Source organism: Microtus oregoni, unplaced genomic scaffold (assembly GCF_018167655.1).
Source record: "Microtus oregoni isolate MIOR12 unplaced genomic scaffold, Mior012 000050F_ref0000143, whole genome shotgun sequence".
In the NCBI taxonomy this organism is placed as follows: domain Eukaryota; kingdom Metazoa; phylum Chordata; class Mammalia; order Rodentia; family Cricetidae; genus Microtus; species Microtus oregoni.
The window spans coordinates 15,485,120-15,510,988 of NW_024543256.1; the positions used below are offsets into that span (position 1 = coordinate 15,485,120).

A 25,869-nucleotide genomic window follows, 5' to 3' on the forward strand; every position below is an offset into this window, starting at 1 on the left:
TGGGTCAGGTAAAAACCCAGGAATCTACAAGGATGACCCCTGCTAAGACTCCTAGAAATAGTGGATACATAGCATGAACTGGCCATCTCACCAGATTGGCCTAGCCCAGTTGTCATCAAAGAGGCTTCATCCAGCAACTGATGGAAACAGATGCAGAGATCACAGCCTAACGTTAAGCGTTAAGCGGAGTTTGGGAAATCCCGCATAAGAGCGGGAGAAAGGATTGTAGGAGCCAGAGTGGTAAGGACGCCACGGAAAGCTCTCACAAATCAGCTAACTGGGGCTCATAAGAGCTCACAGAGATTGAATCAACAACCAGGGAGCCTGCATGGAACTGACCTAGGTACTCTGCATATGTGTTACAGTTATGTGGCTTGGTTCTGTTGTAGGGCTCCTGACAGTGGGAACAGGGCCTATCTCTGACCCTTTTACTAGCTTTTGGGAACCTGTTCCTCATACTGGGTCACCTTGCTCATGAGGAGGTGCTTATAGTCTTATTGTAACTTGATACGTCATGTTCTGTTGATACTCATAGGAGACCTGCCCTTTCCTAAACAGAAACAAAGGAGGCAGGTGTGGATTGGGGGATGGGAACAAAGGGAAGGTGGGGGAAGGACTGAGAGGAGAGGAGGGAGGGAAACTGTAGCCAGGATGTAAATTAAATAAATAAAATTATAAAAGGTACAAAGACAATAACTTCAAATGAAGATAATTGATAGATTTAATTTAAGCAAAATTTAAAACTTTATTCATCAAGGAAGACCCTTAGAAAAATAAGCAAAAAATTTAAAATTGGCATATTGGACAGCCTGAAACCTGACATAAATAACTCCTATAAATTAATAGGAAGAAGTATAACCCAAATTTTAAAAATGAGGAAGACTTTGAAGTGGTAATTTCACAAAGTAATTCATACTGATGGCCAGTTAGCACATGAAAAGGTGACCAATGTCATTAACCATCGAAGTAAACACATTAAAATCACATGGCTAACACTGGGACTGGTTTTTTAATAATTGATATTAAAACATAGATTGACGTAGATCTGGAACAACTGACTTTCATATATGCTGCTGTTTTATGTCTAAAATAGCTTTTTAGGTGTTTTTAAATAATGCACAAAACAAATCTCCGTCTGACCCAGAAATTCCACTCTTTACCATTTACTCAAGATAAAGACATATGTCTACAAAAAAAGCTATGTAAAATGTCCTTAGTTACTTTGTTAATTATACCTGAAACCTGACAGCAAAATCATGTCCAACAACAGATGACTGGATTTAAAAGCAAGTATTGAATGAAGTGCTAAAAATTTTATTACCAATAAAATATTTCTGTAGTTACCTTTATATTTATGAATATATCATAATATTGACGCCTGTCAAATTAATTGAAAATTATCCAGCAATCATCAACATCTTTTGGATTCATTTTGGTCTTTATTATTTCAGTGCTAGTACTCTAAATTTAAGTTTGAATTATAGCTCATAAAGCAATGTGTTTATTTTGTTAATTGTTAAACTGGGCTTTTTATTCTAGGAACCCCAGGGCTTCCTGGACCAAAAGGTATGAGTGGTCCTCCTGGTAACCCTGGCCTCCCAGGAGAGCCTGGTCCTGTAGGTAAGCATGAAAAATGTCATTCTTTAAGACTGTGGTTTTTCATAGTCAGTGTGGGGAGGTCAAATTTTGTTCTACTGTGAGCATTTCCAAGAAAAAGAAATGTGGAGCTCATCTGCTTGTCATTGCATAACTGAATAAATAACTTCTCATTTAAAAATTGCCAAATTGAGCTGGGCGGTGGTGGCACACACCTTTAATCCCAGCACTCAGGAAGCAGAGGCAGGCAGATCTCTGTGAATTCAAGGCCAGCTAGGTCTACAAGAGCTAGTTTCAGGACAGGAACTACCAAAGCTACATAAAAAAACTTGCCTCAAAAAACAAAACTATATTTAAGTAGGCATTTTTGTTTAGGCACACATTTTCCAAGGAGAATAATTCTCTCTAGAAGGGTAAGTTCTAGTAATATTTTTACTTAATAACTTTTAAAGTAAATCCCTTGTCTTCTCTATGCCTATGAAGCACACATTTTCTTTTGAATATTCTGACATAATATTAAAATCATAAAAATGTTTTAGACAATGAGTTATTAGATTATTTCTTATGGTCATCATTTCCTTTTTTTTTAATTCTGGAAGATTTTATGATTTTTGCCAGACAGTCATGATGCACGCCTTTATCTCGGAACTTGAAAGACAGAGGAAGGCAGATTTCTGTGAGTTCGAGGCCAACGTGGTCTACAGAGCTAGTTCCAATACAGCTAGGGCTACACAGAGAAACCTTGTACTGAAAAAAAAATAAAATTTCATGATTTCAAGGAGTAATTCAGAAGCACTTTAATATTTTGGTTTTTTTTCTTGATTATGTGAGTGTGCATTGTAAACTTATGTGCTCAGGAGAATACAGATGTCACGCCACTGGAGCTAGAATCACAGGTGGTTGTGAGCCACTTGGCTTGGGTGTTAGGACTAAAACTCAAGTCCTGTGGAAGAATAGCAAGCTCCCTTAACAGCTGAGCCATCTCTCTAGCCCACATTATTACTTTTTTGTTTGTTTTTTTCTTGGGTTTTTTTTTCCAGACAGGTTTTCTCCATGTAGCCCTTATTGTCATAGAACTCACTTTGTAGACCAAGCTGACCCCAAACTCATAGAGATCCTCCTGCCTCTCTCTCCTGAGTGCTGGGATTAAAGGTGTGCATGCACCACCTCACCTGGTTCTACTTTGTTAGTTTTAGAGAGAATTGTTTGGCACTTTAATATGAAGATGGGGAAGGATGTGGAAGGAAGTTAAAAGGGTCAATATAATTTGTTGTGCTATTGTTTAGGTGGTGGAGGGCCTCCTGGGCCACCAGGACCTCCTGGTGAAAAAGGCAAGCCAGGTCAAGATGGCATTCCTGGACCAGCAGGACAGAAGGGAGAACCAGGTATTATAGCTTTTCATATTTTTCTAATTTTATAATTTTCTCCTGGTCTGCTCTGATTAGTCCTTTCATAGCTACAGGAAAACTCTGTCTTCCTTATTATCTTCTAAGGTATCACACATTTCCCACTTCCAAATTAGTTTCTTCCTTGGCATCCTGAAGATACTAGGTCATGTTTGTTGAACAGGTTGCTTTTCCCTAAAGGAAAAAAAAGTTTTAAATGTTGTCCATTTGCTTTTCCAACAAGAACTGACCCAGAAATTTTTAAATTTCTCTTTCTTTGTTCAATCTGTACTTTATTTATGTATTTTGATTTAAGTATACAAAGTATGTCTGTCAGTCACAAGAAGCAGAGTGTGCGTGTATGTGGTTTTCATTTTTTCAAAATGCCTGGGGATTGACTTCAGGTCATCAGTCTTGGTGGCAAGTGCCTTTACCTCCTGAGCCATCTTGCCAGCTCTGTAGTTTTTCCTTTATAGTGCAACTAGCAAATATCAAGTGACAATATAGAGTGATAACTTAAAGAGTAAGCCTATACCCGTGTCCAAAAATGTTCATCTGTTTTTTCTATATGTCTGAGTGCTTTGCCTGCATATATGTATATGTACCATGTTGTAGAAGGAGCTGCAGGCTGCGTTCCTGCCACCCATCTCCCAGCCGCCTGGCTAGCTTATGCCCCAAAATAACAACACAAACTGTATTCTTTTAAACACTGCCTGGCCCATTATATCTAGCCTCTTCATGGCTAACTCTCATATCTTGCTTAACTCATATTTAGTAATCTGTGTAGCACTATGAGGTGGTGTCTTACCAGGAAGATTCTAGTGTATGTTCATCTTGGGCTGGAGCTTCATGGCGTCTGACCTAGAGAGGAGAGGCATGGCATCTGCCTCACTTCCTCCCAGCGTTCCGTTCTGTCTACTCCATGCACCTAAGGGCTGGCCTTTCAAATGAGCCAAGGCAGTTTCTTTATTAACCAATGACCTCCCTCCATCACCATGTGCATGCCTTTCTGTCCTTAGAGGACAGAAGAAGGTGCTAAATCTCCTAGGAGTTACAGATAGTTGTGAACTGCTGTTGTGTGGATTGGGAGAACCAAATTCAGTTTCTCTTCAAGAGCAACAAGTTCTCTTAACTGCTAAGCTGAGACTCTATAGTTTTCTTACGTTAGAATTGTTCTATGTTAGAAGTCCGTCTTCAGGGGCTAGGCATGTAACTCAGTGGTAAAGCATGTTCCTAACATGCAGCCTCTAGGTTCTGTCTGTAGCACAAGAAAAGAAGGGGTGGGAAGGACAGAAGAAAAGGAAGGGAGTGAAAGAAAGGTGATCAGGAGAGAGGAAATTTTAAAAAATTAATTTTCAGCATGTTTGATATACATAACACATATTAGAAACCTCAACAATAAATTACCTATTTGAAATTATTTCTATTTTGTACCCTAACAGGTCAACCAGGCTTTGGAATCCCAGGACCTCCTGGACTCCCAGGACTTTCTGGTATACCTTGAAAAAACAAGTAATATCTTCCTGTAAAATGAAAATATTCCCCAGTCCATTTATTTTTCTGTCTCTACCATTTACTATTATAAAATGCATCTGAATATTCAAAAAAACCTAAAGCTCAATTTTCCTTTATAATATTTCTCAATGCTACTTAATATGAAGTGTTGTGTTAACAAAAATAACATCCTTATGGAAAATTCAATAAGTAGCCTTTCATTCCTGTCATAAATGCTGAGGACGAAATATAGAAAAAAGATGAAAACTGTAGGAAATTTAGAAGCTTCCATTTATTCAGAAACCCACTTTTTTCTCTCTGTAAAAACAGTATCGGAGTAACATATAAGAGATTTCCATAGAAATATGTACCAATAATAGAAATGATTCTTGAAAACTCATCTAAGAGTTAAGCATGGTGACCTATATCTGAGGCTGAGGCAAGAGGATAGTACATTGTATTTCACCCTTGAATATCTAGATTTCCAGTCAGCCTGAGCTGGCATTATTTCTACATGGCAAGAACTGAGGTGGGGGAGGGAATATGTATGTTTGGATACATGTCTGTCTTCTTTCTCCAAATGTAATCTTAAAATAAGTGCTAAATAGTTAACATAAATTTGAATAATTGCAGATTTGTATGTTGATATTCATAAAAGCTTTTCTCACACTAAAATTATATCTCCTAGAAATTTTAGTATTCTTTTCATGAAAAGTGCTGCTTTAATTTGCTACTGTTTTATGGCTCTTAAGTATTTGTGTTTTATAATAAATGTCAAGAGCAGATTGTCTAGATTGTGATTATAAACCCTTAATATCTTGGTCTGAATATAATAGCAGCCATTGAATTTCATTACACTCAAAATTAGACCCAAAGTGTTAAACAGTTTTTGTATTCATCTTGAACCAATTCTTGAAGATACTTAATGCTTTTTATATCTTGTCTGTCTTATTTTGCTCATAACTAATGGTCATGTGATCATTGTTCTATGTCCTAATACAAAGGATACCTTTTAGGATGCTGTCATTATTTCTGCATTGCTAATAAGTACTTCTGGTGACAGATACATGGTTTTAATATAGAGAATATATTTTGCATGTGTTTGAAATTAGTGAATTTCATTTGCTTATCAAATATATGACTTAAAGACCATCTTATTCTTCAGCATTTAATATTGTTTACTATATCACTAATTTTATTTCTACAGGTCAAAAGGGTGATGGAGGATTACTTGGCATTCCAGGAAATCCTGGTCTTCCAGGTTCAAAGGGTGAACCAGGCTTTCAGGGATTCCCTGGTATGCCAGGTCCCCCAGGTCCTCCTGGTTCTCCTGGTCCGGCTTTGGAAGGTCCAAAAGGAACCCCTGGGCCTCAAGGCCCTCCTGGGAGACCAGGTATGATCATGTGTGGTACAGAAAATGGTCTGTTTACCAGTTTGTGTAGTTCATTTTGCTGCCAGGTTATTCTGATTTTAGGGTTTTAGAATTTGTCACATGGGAACTCCTTATAAGAAAAGAGCTTGGTTCATACCTAGCTCATTCTACTATACATGTTCTTTTCAGTAATGCATATATTATTTACTCAAAATTCCAGTATAACAAAACAACTTGAATGAAAAACAGCAAAAATGCTGGTTATGTTAGTATTGTTATTAATGATAAAAGTATACAATTAACCTGGCATCAAAATGCAATCTGCATTTTGTAATGTAAGCTTCTCAGCATGTCGTCACAGAAATCATTCTAGTGATCACCAAATACATGCTTGTGTTCCATACCAGAAGCTGTTGCTATGGTTCTGTCACATGATCAGCGGATATCACGAGGCACAATAGAAAACTTGATCTCTAAGAACTGGGCAATCAAATTTATCTTCAGCTTCACAGCATGATCAGTTTGATAATCTCTTCATACCTCATTCTATACCTCGCCTTTCCTCTGCCCACTCTTTAATCCATCCATCTTGCAACCACGGTTCACAGTTTCATTTCGTGTCTGTGCTATGTCCTTCCATTCTACTAATTGGGAAATGTTCATTTTCACCCCAGGTTAACGCTGCTGAGCCCAATTGCTGGTGATAGGTTATTAGGAGATTTAAGGGGCTTTTATATTCACTTTTTTCTAGTAGCTGAGAATTTGGCCGTCTTTTTTTTTAAAGAAGAGAAATTTGAGATAGAAAGAAATCAAGCAATTGTCCTTTTGATGTTTGAAAGTTCTTAATTCTTTTTTAAAGTGTACCTTAAAATGGAAAATTACATTTAAATTACAATAAAATTGTGAGTTAGTTGGACTTGATTTCACTGACATGTGCCCAAAAACCATGAATTAAACATTATGTACTGGATTCAGAGCACCGTTTTCAAAGTCAGACAGATTTAATGTGAGTTGGCTTGACTGTTCCTAGACGGTGTTGCTTTTCCTTTGCTTACTACTAAAGAAAGCCAGCAAAAAATTCTCAGCCACATTAACTGTCTTGCATGCAATATAACTGAAGCCAGTATCTTGCTTTGTTTGTATGTCATTATTCAAATAAATCAAATATTGTCCTTTTTCATTCTACTTAACACTGTGGTAATTTGTTACTAGGAATGGAGCTCTCTGATGGACATTCCTTTAAAATAATAACAGAAAAGCAGTCCTCAGAAACATGCTTTTGCAATAACTATTTTAAAAGAACAATCAAAGTTTTTAGAAGAATGCATACCTAATGAGTGATTTCTTGATTTATTTATGAACTACAGATCCAAAATAAATTTTTAAGCCAGTTTCTCTTAGAATTGAATGTTGAGCCTACCTTGTAATAATGAACATCATTTTTGAACTTTTAAACTATAGTGTGTGTACAATGTACAATTTTCACTTTAGCATTAATATTAAATGGAGACAATTTGGTTTATATATGACTTTCAGAGTGTTCTATTATTAAATTCAACTTTAACTTGAAAGTATATAGTATAATGCTTTAGTTTCTTGATGTTTCTAACAGTTTTGATATTTTCCTTTTTGTTAATGATGACATTGGGCCTTGGTGAACTTCCGTCTCTACCCAGGTCCTCCAGGTTAGCTCCTTAACTCCAAAGTAGTAACTGCATGGATTGGGAAATTTTACCTATGTATTTTTGTACATATATTATGCATGTGTATATATACATGTATGTCCCTGTTTGTATTTATACCTAATGTTTTTACGTTTTTAAATAGATTTTAAGAACATATGCCAATTCAATTTTTAAATGGTGGCTTGGACCTAAGTTGTGAGGAAATTGTGGATACTAAGTATTTCTCTCAGAATGGCTCCACATTATCTAGTTAGGAAAATGAGCTAAATTAAATGCCTCAAAATTCATACATCTGGGCCATTTTAATTGAAATTTTATAGTACTCAATTTTGTCAAAAAGGCTTTTCTTTTTGTAGACTATATTTTTTATTGTTTCCTTATAAACTTGTAATGCAATGAAGCTAAACTTATTCAAAAAGGCATTTAAAAAATAATATGGATTATCGTATCGTGCAGATAATATAATCCTTGATTGCCTAAACACACACACACACACACACACACACACACACACACACACAGAGAGAGAGAGAGAGAGAGAGAGAGAGAGAGAGAGAGACTTTTATAAGGTTTCGAACATCTTCACATTTTGACTTGTCACATATTTCTAAATATTTGTTTTTTGTTTTTTTTTTTTGGTTTTTTTGAGACAGGGTTTCTCTGTGGCTTTGGAGCCTGTCCTGGAACTAGCTCTGTAGACCAGGCTGGTCTCGAACTCACAGAGATCCGCCTGCCTCTGCCTCCCGAGTGCTGGGATTAAAGGCGTGCGCCACCATCTCCCGGCTTAAATATTTGTTTTTATTTTGATTTATGAACACATTTGTGTATTCCTGTGTGGGAATGTGCACACACATGTCTTTTTCTTATTTTTAGGAAGGAAGTGAAGTGGAGATAAAGTTCAGGTACCCACTAAGGCCAGAGGCATATAACTCCCCTGGAGCTGAAGTTGTGAGCTGCCTAATATGGGTACTGAGAACTGAACTTGGGTCCTCTGCAATGTGTGCTCTTAATAGCTGAGCCATCTTTCAATCCCTTGTCACATATTTTAAATTGCACTGCTGTGAAGAAGTGGTACGCATAAATAAAAAAACCTCAATGCCACCAGCACAGAATAAAGGCTCGCAATAATATACATGTTCATCACCCAATACGCAAACAAATTTGTCAAAGTTAGCTAGACATTGTGGTGCATGCCTTTAATCCCAGCACTTGGAAGGCAGATACAGGTAGATCTCTGTGAGTTCAAGGCCGGCCTAGTCTACAATGTGAGTTCCAGGACAGCCAGAGCTACACAGGGAAACTCGGTCTCAAAGCAAACAAACAGACAAAAAACAAGCCCATGTTCACCTTCCTAGATATGGACGGAGGGGGGAGGACCTAGGACTTAACACAGGGCAGGGAACCCGGACTGCTCTGTAGACTGGAGAGGGAGGGGGAGAGGAGTGGGGGGAGGGGGAGAAGGGTGGGAGGAGGGGGAGAAGGGTGGGAGGTAGGGGAGAAGGGTGGGAGGAGGGGAAGGGAAATGGGAGGCTGGGAGGAGGTGGAAACTTGTTTTTTGTTTATGTTTTTTTTTCTTCTTTTCGCAATAATAAAAAAAAAAGAAGAGAACCTAAAATTGGAAAATGTAATTTTCTCTTTCGGATAAAATTGTCTCATAAGTTCAAACATGCATAAATATGTTTTACTTTTAACATAAGTTAAAAAATAAACCATTGAGATACCAAAAAGGAAAAAAAAAAAACAAGCCCAAAAGCAAGCAAACAAAAATACAGTAAAGAAAAATTACCAAAAGCCACCCAATGGAGAAAAAAACCTGTGGATTTCTAATTTTTTTAATGTGTACCTACTCTGGAATGAAAAATTAGCCCTGGATATTTCAATGTATTTATTATTTTTTTAAATTAAACCGGCATTTTGTCATTTTTAGAAAGGAAGTAAAGTGGAGATAAAGTATCATCCTGATGTCTAGCTTTTGAGAATGGGAAATCTTTTTTTTTCAAATGAACTAAAAACTCAGTTTGTGGGGGAAGCCATGAATCTCTATGAAAATTTGATTATTCCCATACCAACCCATGCATACGTACATTTGTTCATACATAGACACACATGCACAAAATATTTTATGTAAAAGAATTTATTTACTAGGAATGCTTTATTGTTTTTATTGAGCTATATATTTTTCTCCACTCCCCCTTCTTTCTCTCCCCTCCCCTTCTACCCTCTCCCATGATGCCCACACTCCCAATTTACTCAGGAGATCTTGTCATTTTCTACTTCCCATGTAGATTAGATCTATCTATGTCTCTCTTAGGGTCCTCATTGTTGTCCTGGTTCTCTGGGATTGTAAATTGTAGGATGTTTTTACTTTGCTTTATATCTAAAAGCCATTTATGAGTGAGTACATATGATATTTGTCTTTCTGGGTCTGGGTTACCTTACTCAATATGATGTTTTTTAGATCCATCCATTTGCCCACAAATTTCAAGATGTTGTTATTTTTTTTTCTATTGTGTACTACTCCATTGCATAAATGTACCACTTTTTCCTAATCCATTCTTCGGTGGAGGGGCGTTTAGGTTGTTTCCAGGTTTGAGCTATTACAAACAATGCTGCTATGAACGTAGTTGAGCACATGTCTTTGTGGCAAAATTGAGCATCCTTTGGATATATACCCAAAAGTGGTATTGCTGGGTCTTGAGGTAGGTTGTTTCCTAATTTTCTGAGAAATCGTCATACTGATTTCCAAAGCAGTTGTACCAGCTTGCATTCCCACCAGTGATGGAGGAATGTTCTCTTTACCCCACACCCTCTCCAGCATAAGTTGACTCTATAATTTAACATCAGCAATCACCACCTTATATATAAGACTATGGTTTTATATATGGTTTCTTTTTCAGTTAAATTTAATTAAGTGATTTGAAGAACAGTGGATCAAGGCCTCATACATAAAATTGACTTGGCATATGACTCATTAAAATGTAGCCTTTTAGAAAATAAAGTCTTAGAAGTTTTGCTATTATGTGGTCCAAAGATCCCCGTGCTGATGAACTATTAAGATGTCTTACATCAATAAGATATCTTTCTGAGTATTCTTATTATCAGGTTCTTCTACATCAAATATGCATATAAAATATCTTTACTTTGAATTATACTAAGTGACAATTCTAATCTAGGTATTTGGACTATAAGTCATCGGTTAAGTTGTTATATGTAGTTTGGAGACTATTTAAATAAATAGAAATGCATTTTTCTAAATTTCAAATTCTCAAATGATTTTAAAGTTCTGGTTTTAATCATCATTGTTTTCTTTTAGCATCTTGCACATGTCGGACAGTAGTTTTATATTTCAAAATTAACTTTGATCCTTATGTAAACCTGTAAGGAGGATAGTGTATGCAACACTATTCTTGTTACATTCAGAGACTGAACTGTCCAGAGTAATTTTGTAACTAAATAGCAGAGTCAAGAGGAAGTTCCAAGGTGTTTTAACACCTGGGACTCAGTGGTCTAGCACAATTTATTCTCTCTAATATTCAATGTTTATCAATCATAGCAAGAACTCTAAGAAAAAAGAAACCATGTTTATAGTCAATTAACACTAACCAGAGTGTTCTTTTGTAGACTTTAGTATTTTTATGTAATGATCTCCCTTTTAAATGGTGAATAGTCTGATAATATGTACATTAAGTAATACTTTTTTAAAGCTGTTGTCATACTTTAAATGGCTTGGGGTGGGGTATTGCATGCTAGAATATCTTAAAGTACCCCTTCACTAATAGTCTTCATATCATTGGAAAATTCAGATATTTGTTTTTATGTTCAAATGCTTAAGTACTTATTACAAGTACTAATTTATAAAAGAAGGCCTCTTGATTTATTATAAAAAGTTAAAATGTGAATTTATGAAACGGTATTTGAATAAGACAAAAGTACAATTAACAATGGTGTTCCCTGGTTTTTATTTTTCCACTGAGTCACAAGTGAGCTTTGTAATCAAATTTTTGCCTGTGATGTTTTGAAAGTTAACTGTTATCATATTGGGTCACTCTGAACATCCAAATAAGTGCTCATTTCACGTTTTTATTAAAGGATGGCAGAGCTAAGATATGCCTAAATATTTATTCACAGTTACCTATTTGTTAAAGGAGAAAAAATGAAGGCTCTTGGTGAAATGGTACTATCTTGCCAACTTGAATGTTTTCAGAAGCTTAACTTTTAGAAATGCATAGTAGTATAATAATGTTAACATCGTCTCTTAAATAGAGCCCCCCATTAAATTAGTGACCAACAGCTTATTCTCTAGAATAAGCTCTATGTGAAAAAGATTTTGTTCTCTCTATTTCTGAATGGGTCTGTTTGCATATTGATTGTGATGTAGGTATAAGAAATGCTGACAAAGGGGATTGTTTTTAACTTGTTCCATAATGTGAACCACCTCTAACTCATAATCTTATTTTGTACTGTGTGGTGTCTGACACTGCTAACATCGATCTTTGGGCTTTGGTGAACTCTGATCTTCCCAGGTTTCCAAGGTTAGACTCTTCACTGGTCAGTTATCTCTCTTTTTTTAAATACTTTATATATGTGGTAAGAGAAACGCACTTTATTGCTGTAATTCAGAAATCATTGAAAAGTGATGTTATCCTTAAATACTACCCTATTGGGTCTCAGCATTTTGGAGAAGGTAATATGATGTATTTACTGTTGAGTTTGGAATAATATCAGATCTTTGTGATTAGATTGTTTGTAATAGATTCTTTTATGTAAATAAATCGTGAGTTTTAATTAGATATGCAAACACATTCACATTGTAAACTGCAAGATATTTATTTAAGCAAGTATCTACATAATTTCCAATACCTGCATATGGACTTTATGTTTTTATAATTCTTTTTGTCCAGAATTGCTCTGAGTTGTGTGTTCAAGGCTGTTTACAATAATAGAGGAAGGAAGCTATTGTGTACAGTTAAAATTAAATTTCTATGTCCTTACTATATCATTAACTTAATTTTTGGAGACAGTACAAGTGCCAGGTCTGAAATGACATAAAATTCCTGGTATTTTATTTTAGTTGAGAAAAGCGTAGTGCCTCTTCATCAAATGATGCAGTCGTCTAGAAACTCCAGAGAGGTGGCAGTCAGGTGTTCAGTTTTCCCATCTGAAATTTTTACTCATCATTGTCATTAGGTTTTCAGAGCTCATTTAGTGTTTACTTAACAGCCCAATTTTCTACCAGACTTCTAGTCTAAATTGGGCAAATTACCATGTTGGTTTAGAAAACCTTATTCGAGTGTATTTGAGCTAAGCAGATGTGGTTTTCTTTTCTAAATACAAAGTACCCCCAAACCTTTCTTTAGAAGGGGGAAAGGCACTTTTGTGATTGTGGTGTCTGCATGCCAAGATAAGGTAATTGTGTGACTTAAGTTTTCTAAATGTGAAAATTAATTACTGTTTTATCATGAACTTGCTTCCTCTTTGTCATAGTCAGATAAATGACGCATTATGAAATCACTTGAAAATCCTTAAAATGTTAAAAAAAACTTGTAAGATTCATTCTTCTCTTTGATTTTACTATGAATAATGTAATAGCAATCATAACTATCTAAATATCAACATTTCGTGGTCCTTACTATTTGATAGGCACTGAACTAAGTAATTTTTACCTGCTATTTCGTTTAATCTTTCCCAATATCGGGTGAAAGCTAAGGCTATTTTTTTTGTTTCTATTTCATAGAAGAAATTGAAGCTGAAAGGATTAATAATCTTGTTAAGATCAAAGAGCTAATTATTGATGGAGCTGGATTTGAACCCAGCATTGTAATTTCTGAATCCAGTTTTTCATAATTATCACTGTGGTAGTCTTTCTCACCAGTATAGACCCTTTCCTTTGCAGTAGTGAAAATTAGGGAAGGTGATTAAAGTTTGAGTTTAATCTCATGTCAAATTAGACCCTTTGTCCATGGGTAAACTCCATCTCACTGTTCTAAATTCATACATGATTCATTTTAAAACTTTACCTGAATAATTTTTGTTAGAATCAATTTTAAAAATTGAGACAACCGCAGGACAAAAGATAAACATGCTCACTTTGTTAGGGCTTTGTAATTATTTTCTTAAGGAAAGACTAAATAGTCTCAGTCTCAGCTACTAAACACTCTCCAGATGTGTAACATTTATTCCCTACCTTCCTACAAAAGGCTTATGCAGTGATCCAAACACCTGGTTGCTTAACAGAACTGATAGCCTTATTTAGAATGGTACATTAAAAATATAGTGCATTTTTTAAAGATTAGAAAAAACATGAAAATATTTTGAAATAAATCTTATACATACTATACTGAAACAATAAATATCTGACATTTAAAACACATTCCATGTGTCAAATGTGTCACTACAATGAGCTTAAAGTTAGTGTGATTAAGTGTCATTTGCTTAAGAAGTCATTTTTCAGGAGCTAGATGCTTACCTAGCATACATAAAGCCATATTCTTGATCCGCCACACTACAAAATTTTCATAGTAATAAAAGTTGAATGAATATAGCTTCTTATGAATAAAGGAATTGAACTTTTTGTTATACTGAAATCAAACCCAGGACCTAGTCCAACGCTACATCCACATCCCTAAATAATTTAATTTTCATTGCACAAGAGAAATGGCATGAATTCCTGATCGCTTTCTAGCAGTCATTCTGTAAGTGCTGGTCCTGAGGCCAGCAGCTTCCCTTGCTGCAGGGCATCTGTGAGGACTACAGAAGCAAATACTATCATATCCAGAGTTGCTTTAGATCTGAGTTGGTAAAGTATTTGCCTAGTATGCACGAAACCTTCCATTCAATCCCCAGGATGCCTCACAGTAGACTTGGTGGTGCATCCCTATAATCCCAGAGTTTGGGAGGTGGAGGCAGACAGATGAGCAGTTCAAGGTCATTCTTGGCTGCATAGTGAGTTTAAGGACAATCTGAGATACCTGAGATGCTGATCCAGAAAAGTATGTAAACTTGAAAAGTCCACAAAACGGCATTAATAATGAAAAGAACCCACGTTTACACTAGGAAATTACTCAGTCTGCATCTCTGTATTTTATCCTGCAAATACAAAGATAACTGATATTTTAAAAGTCTGACATACTGTACTCAAATGTGGCCATTTGTTGTGCATTATCAGGTCTACCAGGTTCAGAAGGCCCCCGTGGTCCCCCTGGAAATGGAGCTATTAAAGGAGAGAGGGGAAACCCAGGCCCACCTGGGCAACCCGGCTTACCTGGTTTGAAAGGAGATCAAGGACCACCAGGACTCCCGGTAGGAAATGGGCCTAGATAGTTGATGAAAGAAGAGTGTGTGAGAGAGCTTTCAAAATGGGAATTCTGAGCTGCAGAATTTTATTAATACTCACTATGGGGCTCACTGGTGAAGTAAAAATAAAAGAGAAGGCAAGGCCCCTAGTCTTCCCACTAAAGTGTCTTTGCTGTTTTTTAGAAAGGGGGTTTTGGTGAAAGCAAACCTGTGAAAAGGAAATTTACATGTACACATCAGTGCATTGCATTTGGATGAATACACCCATAGGGAAGTAATCATGGTGAGTGGGCATAGTTTAGATGTTGAAATCAGAATGAGGGTCAGGTTTGAGTTCCACTACATGGTTTTGCTTCGCATCTATGAAAAGAAGAGACACCCCAGTTCTCTCTCTTTGCCTATAAAGAGAATAACATGTACAGTTACTCCTGTGTTTTCTCTCTTGTTTGAATAATCCAGAGAGTCAGAAACTTTTACTCATTTCATTCAAGCAGATTCCTGGTAGACAGCCTATTCTTTCTGGTCTGTCTTCTAACTGTGAAACCCTCCTTATAGTAGAAATCATTATTCTTAACATGTTTCCAGTATCTTATTTTTTCCATACCACCATTCTTCTTCTAGCTACCTAGATTTAAACATTTAAAAGCCACAAAGTAGTAACAGGCAGAGTTAGAATCTGAATCCTTCAAGTGTAACTGGAAATACAGTTCTCTAAGCCACTGTGCAACATTTGAATCTTCATTCCTCTTCTCTATCCCTTCCTTGTTATTTTTCTAACACCAATGATTGTTACTTATTTAGGGTAATCCTGGCCGGCCAGGTCTCAATGGAATGAAAGGAGATCCTGGTCTCCCTGGTGTTCCAGGATTCCCAGGTATTTGAAAGGATGTTTTAAGGTTTACCTTTATATTTCTAAAGTATTTTTATTTATTCTTGGGACTTTTCATATATTCAATATATTGTTATCATATCCACCCCCATTGCCTTCCTCCAGCTCACCCAAGTTCATGTTCTCTTCTATTGTTACTATTATTATTATTATCATTCTTAACACACTAAGTTCAACTAGTGCTGACTATATTAAGCTCCTTTGGTAAAATCAATTTTTTTCTCATTTTCCTGTGTAAAGGTTGTCTTGTTGCTTTTTCCATCTGATTTTATTTTATGTATTATATTTCAAGGAATGAAAGGGCCCATTGGAATACCAGGCTCAACTGGCCCTGATGGGGAACCAGGCCTTACCGGGCCCCCAGGTAAGGATTTTTCTTCTCCTAAGGCTGTTTATGCATGTTACTTAGAAACATGAAAGGCTTTTGAAAGTCCTATTCTGTCTTTCCAAACTATCAACATAATTTCCTAATTTCTTAAAATCTTTAATTATGTTATATTGATAACCAGCCTATCAAATTTAAGATAGATTCAGTATCAGCAAGAAAGTCTTAAGATTTTATTATTTATGCTAATATTACCATATTCAATTGACCAGATTATAAGAACAAGTTGCTTCTGTACATTTGTATATTTTTAAATTAAAAGTTTTATGCTAATGGAGTTAAAGAGATTTTTTCATAAACCATAAAAGAGGATATCTGTTGATTGTTTCAGTAACTGTCTTAAACAACAAAGAACTGTACATAATGCAGAATCAGATGGGGCTTGTCAGGGAGTGGGGCTGTCATCCCTGACAGAGAGGCATGAAAGTTCTATTGTTTTTCACCAACGCTAAGAAATATATTTAGTTTTTAAACATCACTTAGAAATATTCAATTAGTTTTTTCTTTTGAGAGTTTGGACATGTTTTGATCACAATTACTTATTTTCTCCCAATTCATCTTAGACCTAGCCTCTTCTCTACACGCCCAACATTAAAAAACAATAAACCACAACGATAACATTTTAAAAGTCCAATTTGTGCTGCCCAGATATTCTTGGACATATGGCCTTTCACTGGAACATAGCCAACTTACCTAGTACTACACTCTTCGAGAAAATGTATTTGCTCTCTATCAGTAGCTAACAATGGCCAGTAGCTCCTTAGTGACGGTGGGAACTTGTGCCCAATTCCCCTCTCCATGCTGGGAGTTGGGCTCACAAAGTCTCGTGCATGCCATCCCAACTACTATGAGTTCATATGTGCAACTTCTCTGTTGTCCTTGTAATCATCTACCACCGCTAGCTTTTACACTCTTTCTGGGCCTCCTCTTGCACAACGTTGAAAGCACTTCCTGAGTTTTGGAAGTGCAGATGCATTTTGAGTGTGGGTGTGTGTGTGTTTATGACTGAGTGTTCTTCAGTCTCTTATTCTATGTCCTTCATCAGTTTCGGACCTCTGTATCACTGTGTTGATTAACATCTGCTGCAAATAGAACTTCCTCTGACGAAGGTTGAGAAATTAATTCATCTATGGGTATAATGGTAAATCGTTAGTCGTCAGTTTAATACTATGCCTATTTAGCAGAGTAATAGTAGTATATTCTTGCTTGAAGCCTACGACCTGTCTAACCATAGATTCTTGACCTAATAATGGTGCCAGGTATAGGATTCATCTTGTGAGCAGCACTTGAACTCACTGAGAAAGTGGTTGATTACCCCTATGATGTTTTTGTCACGGTTGCACCAGTACACATGTTTTGCTAGGCTAGTCATTATTGTAGATAATAAGGTTCCTAGCTGGGTATGATTTTTGATTACTTTTCTCCTCTGATAACGTGCCTAGCCCCATCCAACAGTAGGAAAGCTAGCCAGTAGAGATGAAGCTTCCAGGTCAGTACTAAGCTTGATTTCTGCAAATTCTTTGACTCAAGTCAGTGGTGTCTTCAGCAATGGGGGTCTTACCATCAAATTCCGAGTAACCAAGAGCCAGTAATGTCTGGAGTAGTCTATGGGACCTTACTGCCCAACAATTTCAAAAGAAGTAACTTAGTCCTGGCAGTGGGCTTTTCATTTGTTAGCCTGTAGTATCTTCAGGGATATCATTGCTACCTACTACTCTGCAATAGGAGGTTTCCATGTGATATTTTCAAAATTTCTTAATGTTATTTATCCATCCCCATTGTCCCTCCTCTACCCTGCACTCCCTTTCCCCACCCCAATTTAACACTTGACATTCCTTTATTCCCATTGAACCTTTAGTAACAGTGTTTTCTGTCTTTCCTCCTCAGAAATCTTCTCTCCATGCTCCCTTAGTATTTTCTTGACCTCTATGAGTACTTATCTGATGACTCAAAGCTAACATCCACAAATTAGAGAAAACAAGTGATGTTTGCCTTGCTGTTTATGGATTACCTACTTAGAATTATTGTTCCCAGCCTCATGCATTTACCTACAAATTTCATGTTATAATTTTTCTTAATATTTGAAAAATGTTTCATTGTGTAAATAAATCACATTTTCATTATTATTTCATCAGTTGTTTAATATCTAGGCTGTTTTCATTTTCTGGTTATTGTGAAGAGAGCAGCAATAAACATGGATGAGTAAATATCTCCTTTGCTTATATACTCAAAAGTAATAAAGCTGGATCGTATGTAGGTCTATTTCCAGCTTTCTGAAGAACTTTCACACTGATTTCCATAGTGGCTACACAAGGATGTATTCCTACTATCAGGGAACAAATGTTCCTCTTTTTCTCCATCCATGCCATCATTTGTCATTTTTTTTATTTTGTTATTTGGTTGTTTGTTTGTGTATACTGTATGTGTGTGTATGTGTTTTGTTTGTATTCTAGACATTATGACTGGGTAAGATGACATCTCAAAGTAATTTTAATTTGCATTTCCCTGATGGATGAAGCATTTTGAAATGATTCTTAGTCACTTGTATCCTGTTCTTAGTGCATATATGGTTAGGATCACAAAATCCTGTTGTTGGATTTTTCCTTTAATGAGTATAAAGTTTTACTCCTTATCTCTTCTGATTAGTTTTGGTTTTAAATCTATTTCATCAGATATTAGAATAGCTACCTTATGTTTAAATTTAAATTCATTTTATTATAATATATTTTTCCATCCCTAAGATGGTATTTATCGTTGGTCATTATGTATGTTTCTTGAAGGCAACAAAAAAAAGAGAGATCTTGTTTTCTGATGCAATCTGTTAATCTGTGTCACTTTATTAGAGAGTTAAGAACAGTTGGATGGAGTTGGCAAAGATAGATAGAGTTGGCAGCTGGAACTAGGCTTTCTGCCTAGAGATGAGGGGAAGAAGGGTTCTCAGCATGGGAAGATGGAGTTACTGTGTGAGTCTGGAGTTTTCCTCCTGGTGAGGACTCCTGGAACTTATCAGAGGGCTGACATGGCTAGTTTTGATTTTCTTGATGAAGTAATTGCAGTTTCCCCAAATAAACTTCTGTTTGATGTGGCAGTTGTTACAGCAGTTAAATACTTTTCTCTTGTTTGTTTGTCATAAAAATATATCTGGTGAGGGCTGGAGAGATGGCTCAGAGGTTAAGAACACTGCCTGATCTTCCAAAGGCCCTGAGTTCAATTCCCAGCACCCACATATTGGCTCACAACGTTCTATAATGAGATCTGTACCCTCTTCTGGCCTGAAGTCATACATACAGGCAGAACACTGTATACACAATAAACAAATAGTTTAAAAAATATATCTGCTGACCATAGACCAATTTGGCATCCGTTTCTTCTGACATTTCTCTTCACCATCTTCACATTTGTATGCTTTGCTTCTCAGGTCCTCCCGGGTTACCTGGTCCTTCAGGACAGAGCATTATAATCAAAGGAGATGCTGGTCCTCCAGGGGTTCCTGGCCAACCTGGATTAAAAGGTCCACCAGGATTTCCAGGCCCTCCAGGCTTACCAGGTACCTTTGTGGATCATTGTTTCAGGCCTTAATTTGCTCCTTACATGTCAAGAGTTTTTCTCTGACAATAATAGTCTCAGCTATGAATAGAATGCCAGTCCACCACAGGTCCCACCTCCACTTTTCTTGTAAATCTTCAAATCTCAAACTGGGCGGTGGTGGCGCACACCTTTAATACTAGTACTCGATAGACAGAGGCAAGTAGATCTCTGAATTCGAGATCAGCCTGGTCTACAAGAGCTAGTTCCAGAACAGGCTCCAAAGCTACCAAGAAACTCTGTCTCGAAAAACGAAAGAAAGAAAAAAAGAAAGAGAAAGGAAGGAAGGAAGGAAGGAAGGAAGAAAGAAAGAAAGAAAGAAAGAAGTGTTAAAATCTCATGCACAACCACCCTTTAGGTCCAACCATATTTCTTTGAACTCCTCTGGCCATGATAATTGAAATGACTCGACTGTGTTAAAATCCATTTTTCCCCCTGTAGGTCCAATTGGCCCTCCAGGAGATCCAGGGCGCAATGGGCTCCCAGGCTTTGACGGTGCAGGAGGGCGCAAAGGAGACCCAGGTCTGCCTGGACAGCCAGGTAAAATGACTGAAATAGTGCTGCTGCTTGTAACGTTTGTGTTTTCAAGGGCACTGGATGTGAGCCTGTATTTGTAACTGTGGTAACTTCTTAATGAAAGAGCATGACTAACTGTCACATCCAGAGCTAGGGCAAAATAGGAAGGCACAACCAAGGAGCTATGCTATGCCAGACAAACATAAACATGTTACTTGGATTTTGCTTGTATATAAAGCACTAGAAATCCAAAATATTCTTCCAAGTACCCCAAATAATTACTAGTTGAACTATTTTATTTTTATTGTAGCAGGTGTTTAAACCCAGGGCTTGAGTGTGCTGGGCAGGTTACTATTAAGACACATCTCCAGCGCTACTCAACTAAATTTCAGTGTGTTTATTTAAATCCCACAACTCCCTTATAACAACTTTTAATCTTTCTTCATTTTCTAATATTACAGAAGATAATTTCCCATAAAATGCAATAAATACAGGTTAAAAATCTTAAATGATAACCATAGAACTTTGAAGATCATGGTGAAATCTCATGATGCGAAGATTGTTTAAGACAGTGATTAGTAGGTTCTCTTTACAATATTAATTTGGAGCAGGACAGTGGTGGCCCACACCTTTAATCCTAGCACTCAGGAGGCAAAGGGATCTCTGAATTTGAGGGCAGCCAGATCTAAAAAGCGAGTTCCAGGACAGCCAGAGCTGCACATAGAAACCCTGTCTTGAAACAAACAAACATAAAACAATATTGACCTTTATATCTACTAAGTTTATTTCATTGTTTTGTTTTTTGCTTCAATATATCACTATGCAGTAATGATTGGCTCAGGCTTCATAATGTAGTCTGGGCTGGCCTAAAATTCATAACAATCTTCTTCCTTCAGCCTCCTGAGTGCTGAGACTCATCTTCCTAAATTCTTATCTGACATCAACCTAGTTCCAAAAAGTATTTGATTATGCTTGTAAAAGAAAATATACTAATATGATTGCTAAAATAAAAAAATAGAAGCTGAGTGGTCTTGGCAAACACCTTTAATCCCAACACTAGGGATGCAAAGAAGGAAGATCTCTGTGAGTTCGAGGCTAGCCTGGTCTACAGAGTGAGAGCTCCACTCAGAGCTACACAGAGAAACCCTGTCTCTAAAACAAAACAAAACAAAGCAACAATAACAAAAAATTAGGAAGATTATAACTGAATAGATTGTTAACATGTTAATAACCTTAGGCTTTATATGTGTGTGTATAAAACAAGATAATATAAACATAAAGAATGTGTGTTAGAAAAATGTATCATTGGTAACAATACAAAGTAGTGATTCATGTGGGCCTTCCTAGAGCCAACACTGTCAATTTAGTAACTTTGTTTTTCCAGAGAATGAACAAATTAGTGACGTCCTTATCACAGGTATGAAGTGTCCTAAAGGCAAAGCTCAGCACAAACTGCTTAAAGACCTTGATATAAGAATTTTTAAATAAGCTCATGCAAAGGAGATCTAGTGGTATATTAAAATAGTGCATTTTGGAGGCTTCTTAAGTGTGTGTTACCTATGTTGTAAGCAAGTATCCTTCAGAACAGTTCTCCAGAGTAGTGAAAGGAAAGGGTTTCAGCACTGAAGCCGGAAGAACTGCAGAAACCATACCTTTCTTTTCCTGTTGATGAACAAAACAGCTGGCTGAAATTTGGTTGTAAGAGTCAAATTCCTTTAGTATAGCAAGAGAATAGATAACATACTGGCTTTCAATAGGCCTCACTTCGTCCCACCGAAAACTCTATTCTTCTAGGATTTTAGATCTCAATGTCTTTAGCCAATACCAGGAGGAAATAAATACAATCACTTTGAGGGCAAAAGAAATAATCTCATTTGTCTCTCTGCCCGTTATATCTGAAAATACTTTTATAGACACCCTATAAATATTGAATAAATTAACCACTCAAATTAAGTCATTATACTTTGTTTATAGCCACAATAGTGGTTTAAAGCTTACTTAATCTTGATTTAATAAAATTAGGTATGCGTGGATTGGATGGTCCCCCAGGACCAGATGGATTGCAAGGACCTCCAGGTCCCCCTGGAACCACCTCAGTTGCCCATGGATTCCTCATCACACGCCACAGTCAGACAACAGATGCCCCACAATGCCCACAGGGAACAGTGCATATCTATGATGGCTTTTCTCTCCTGTATGTACAAGGAAATAAAAGAGCCCACGGTCAAGACTTGGGTAAGATAGTTGGCGTCAAATTTCTCTCTATGCATTTTGTGTTTATTTTAAAAATCCTCTTGGGGCCTAGAGTGACCTTAGACAAAGTACATACCTCTTTTCTTTGGGTTCTTCAAATTGAAGATAATATCAAGGCCAACTAACTACAGTCACTATAGATTTTAAATGAATAGTTTTAAGTTCAAATAAAAATATTCAAGTCATTGTAGCTAGTACATGGTACCATTTTTGGCTTAAAACAAGATGACTTCAAAGGGACCATGTTTCCTTTTATTTAGCTTAGTAAGGGAATATTTGTTCTGGGCTCTCTACAGTAGAGCAGCTGTTTGATTACACAGCCAGGTCTACAGAGTGAGTTCTATGACATCCAGGGCTACACAGAGAAACCCTCTTTCAAAAACCAAAAAGTGGGGAGGGAACAAAGGATTTATTTTCTCTCATAGTGCAATATTATTCTGTGGTCAGCTAGTGCCACTGTCTCCTGACCTTAATGATGCAAAACATTATGGTGGAAGGGCATTGAAGAGCAGACTACTTCCTAGTCATCGTTTCATGATGACTAGGAAGTAGGGAAATGAAAGTCTGTGCTAGTGGGCTTTCTTCTTTCTCTCTTTTTCCTCTTCTTTATGCCAAGTCTATTGGATGGTATGATCCATATTCAAGGTGGGCTCTCCTTTATCAGGAAACAAACACACCTAGAGGTGTGCTTTACTAACTCTGTAGGTGTGAGGGATGTCTCAGTGCACTGGAGTTGAGAATCTAGATTAAATATCAATTTAACCTTGACTTTCCTTTTCTTTGTTCTTCTTGCAATTTTTCCTTCTTCTTTCACGTTTGTTTAACTTTCAGTTTATCTCTAAACCTGTCTGTAATTGGTCAGCATTATTATTAATATTATTAATACGCTTGAAGAAATTCCTAGCCCACACAAGATGCATACTGAACACATCTTAGAAAAAGGGGTCAACATAGATATTGACAGATTCTGCAAAGATTTAGTATGTCTCTTTTATGTGTCCTCAAAAAACGTATAGAAGTTCTTCAGTAGACACCATTGTTTGTAGGATCCATAACGAACTTAAAAACAACACTGGGAATATGTAATTATTTATAACAATGAAATCTACATTCATTGTAAAATACATCTTGATTTTATAAATGACAAAATGAGTGAAAGCTGGGATTTCAAAAACCGGTGTTTTTTAATCTAAGAAATGTGCACAATTTCTTTATAAAACATTGTTTTTATGATTTCAGGAGAAAGTAAACATAATGTATTCCTTCATCTTTTTCTTTTCAATTCTTCTTAGGAACCGCTGGCAGCTGCCTTCGTCGATTCAGTACCATGCCTTTCATGTTCTGCAACATTAACAATGTTTGTAACTTTGCTTCAAGAAATGACTATTCTTACTGGCTTTCCACCCCAGAGCCCATGCCAATGAGCATGGAACCCCTGAAGGGTCAGAGCATCCAGCCATTCATTAGTCGGTAAGACAGTGATTTAGCTTTTACTTTTACCAATCTCAGCTTAGTTTAACTTGTAAGAAATCAGTCTAAAATGGACAATCAGTGCTATTCAACCCAAGTTATATATACAAGAGTGATTTTTAATATCAACTCCATATTTGGTTTGAACTGTGTTTGTTGGAGATCAACTTTTGATCAGGTCCTATGACAAGCATTTTAATATAAAGAGAACTCAGCCTAGTCACTAGGCAATATACTTGTGTATATTTGTGCTAATTTGTACTAATGTGGTATGTATCCAGCTTAGGCTAAGTACTACAAAAGATCAAATAAAACATTTGGCAAAAGTATGGAGGAAAGGATGTTTAATTCTAACTGGCGACACCTGAGGATCTCAAAGAAATATATTTTGTGCTGCTCTGTCTTTGATAGATTGGAAAACAACTAGCTAAACATATAATTTTTTTTTAAATCAAAGAGCTTAAGCTTGGACCTCTGTTTGTCTGACGCAGTGGTTGAGAGCAGAGTGCCCAACGCAGTTGGGATAGGGTTGTTTGTTTGTTTGTTTGTTTATCATAGTAGAGGTTGGGGTGAGGGCATTTCCAGGGTTCAGAACCCTGATTGGCTGACATTTGTCTAGGGGCCTTGGCAAAAGAGGAATAGATGAGTCCTGGGCTCAGGGAGATCTGGTGATCTTATCAAATCCTGTCTATGGTTGGGTTGTCGGGTACTTGCCTTTAGATGCTGGCCCTCCCTGGGTGGTGTCAGCTTATGGCTTTTCCTGGAACCTGGTGCGGCCTCCCATGGCAGCTGTGTGGTCTGGGCCCCATGTGTGGCCAAGTTGTAGACATGGCTCAGAGGTTGAGAGCTACACATATAATTATAGGGAAAGTTGTAGTAAGGAAAAAAATGAGAATGGAAAATAGACAAAGATCTTGAGAATGTAAAGTTTCCATAGGGAGAAAGATTAGAAAATTATCTTGAGCACAGATAGTAGAATGCTTTAACTGCTGAATTATAGCTTGGAATTTATTTGATATATTATAATGAGCAGCACTATCACCCCTCAAACAATTATTTGAGATAAAGTTTACAGAAGATTAAAGCACTATCAATGTACTTGAATTGCGTAGGGATAGTCCTTGGCTAGAGTTCTGTTACATTGAATATTATTGATGTGATCCTGATGTGACTGGATTATATCTCACAGTGGAAAATATACACCACATTATTAGGATTAAACAGAAATCGGGAGTTGAAGTAATAGATGAGATTTGGCATTCCCTTAAAGTAACTGTTAGAGGCTGGTCCCATTAGCAGAGATTTCCTGTTTTGTTTTGTTTTTTTTTTTTTTAAATTTATTTATTTATTAAGGATTTCTGCCTCGTCCCCACAACCGCTTCCCATTTCCCTCCCCCTCCCCCCGATCAAGTCCCCCCCCCCTCATCTGCTCGAAGAGCAATCAGGGTTCCCTGACCTGTGGGAAGCCCAAGGACTGCCCACCTCTATCCAGGTCTCGTAAGGTGAGCATTCAAACTGCCTAGGCTCCCACAAAGCCAGTACATGCAGTAGGATCAAAAACCCACTGCAATTGTTCTTGAATTCTCAGTATTCCTCATTGTCCGCTATGTTCAGCTAGTCCGGATTTATCCCATGCTTTTTCAGACCTAGGCCAGCTGGCCTTGGTGAGATCCCAATAGAACATCCCCATTGTCTTAGTGTGTGGGTGCCCCCCTTGTGGTCCTGAGTTCCTTGCTCGTGCTCCGTCTCCTTCTGCTCCTGATTTGGACCTTGAGATTTCTGTCCGGTGCTCCCGTGTGGGTCTCTGTCTCTGTCTCCTTTCATCGCCTGATGAAGGTTAATATTCCTGAGGATGCCTATGTGTTTGTCTTTGGATTCGCCTTATTTAGCTTCTCTAGGAACATGAATTATAAGCTCAATGTCCTTTATTTATGGCTAGAAACCAA

General features: G+C 37.0%; 1 protein-coding gene across 1 annotated transcript in view; it reads left to right on the top strand.

Annotated features, from left to right (window-relative positions):
• The window catches only part of LOC121437119 (collagen alpha-5(IV) chain-like), a 191,883-nt gene extending 167,956 nt beyond the window's left edge, over positions 1-23,927 (top strand). Inside the window, 13 exon segments of the mRNA XM_041636956.1 lie at positions 1,540-1,620; positions 2,883-2,981; positions 4,424-4,474; positions 5,683-5,868; positions 7,524-7,532; positions 12,056-12,064; positions 14,698-14,831; positions 15,627-15,699; positions 16,007-16,078; positions 19,518-19,646; positions 20,126-20,224; positions 22,223-22,435; positions 23,746-23,927. Coding sequence (XP_041492890.1) covers positions 1,540-1,620; positions 2,883-2,981; positions 4,424-4,474; positions 5,683-5,868; positions 7,524-7,532; positions 12,056-12,064; positions 14,698-14,831; positions 15,627-15,699; positions 16,007-16,078; positions 19,518-19,646; positions 20,126-20,224; positions 22,223-22,435; positions 23,746-23,927 — 1,337 coding nt within the window.
• Positions 23,928-25,869: the final 1,942 nt, after the last annotated feature.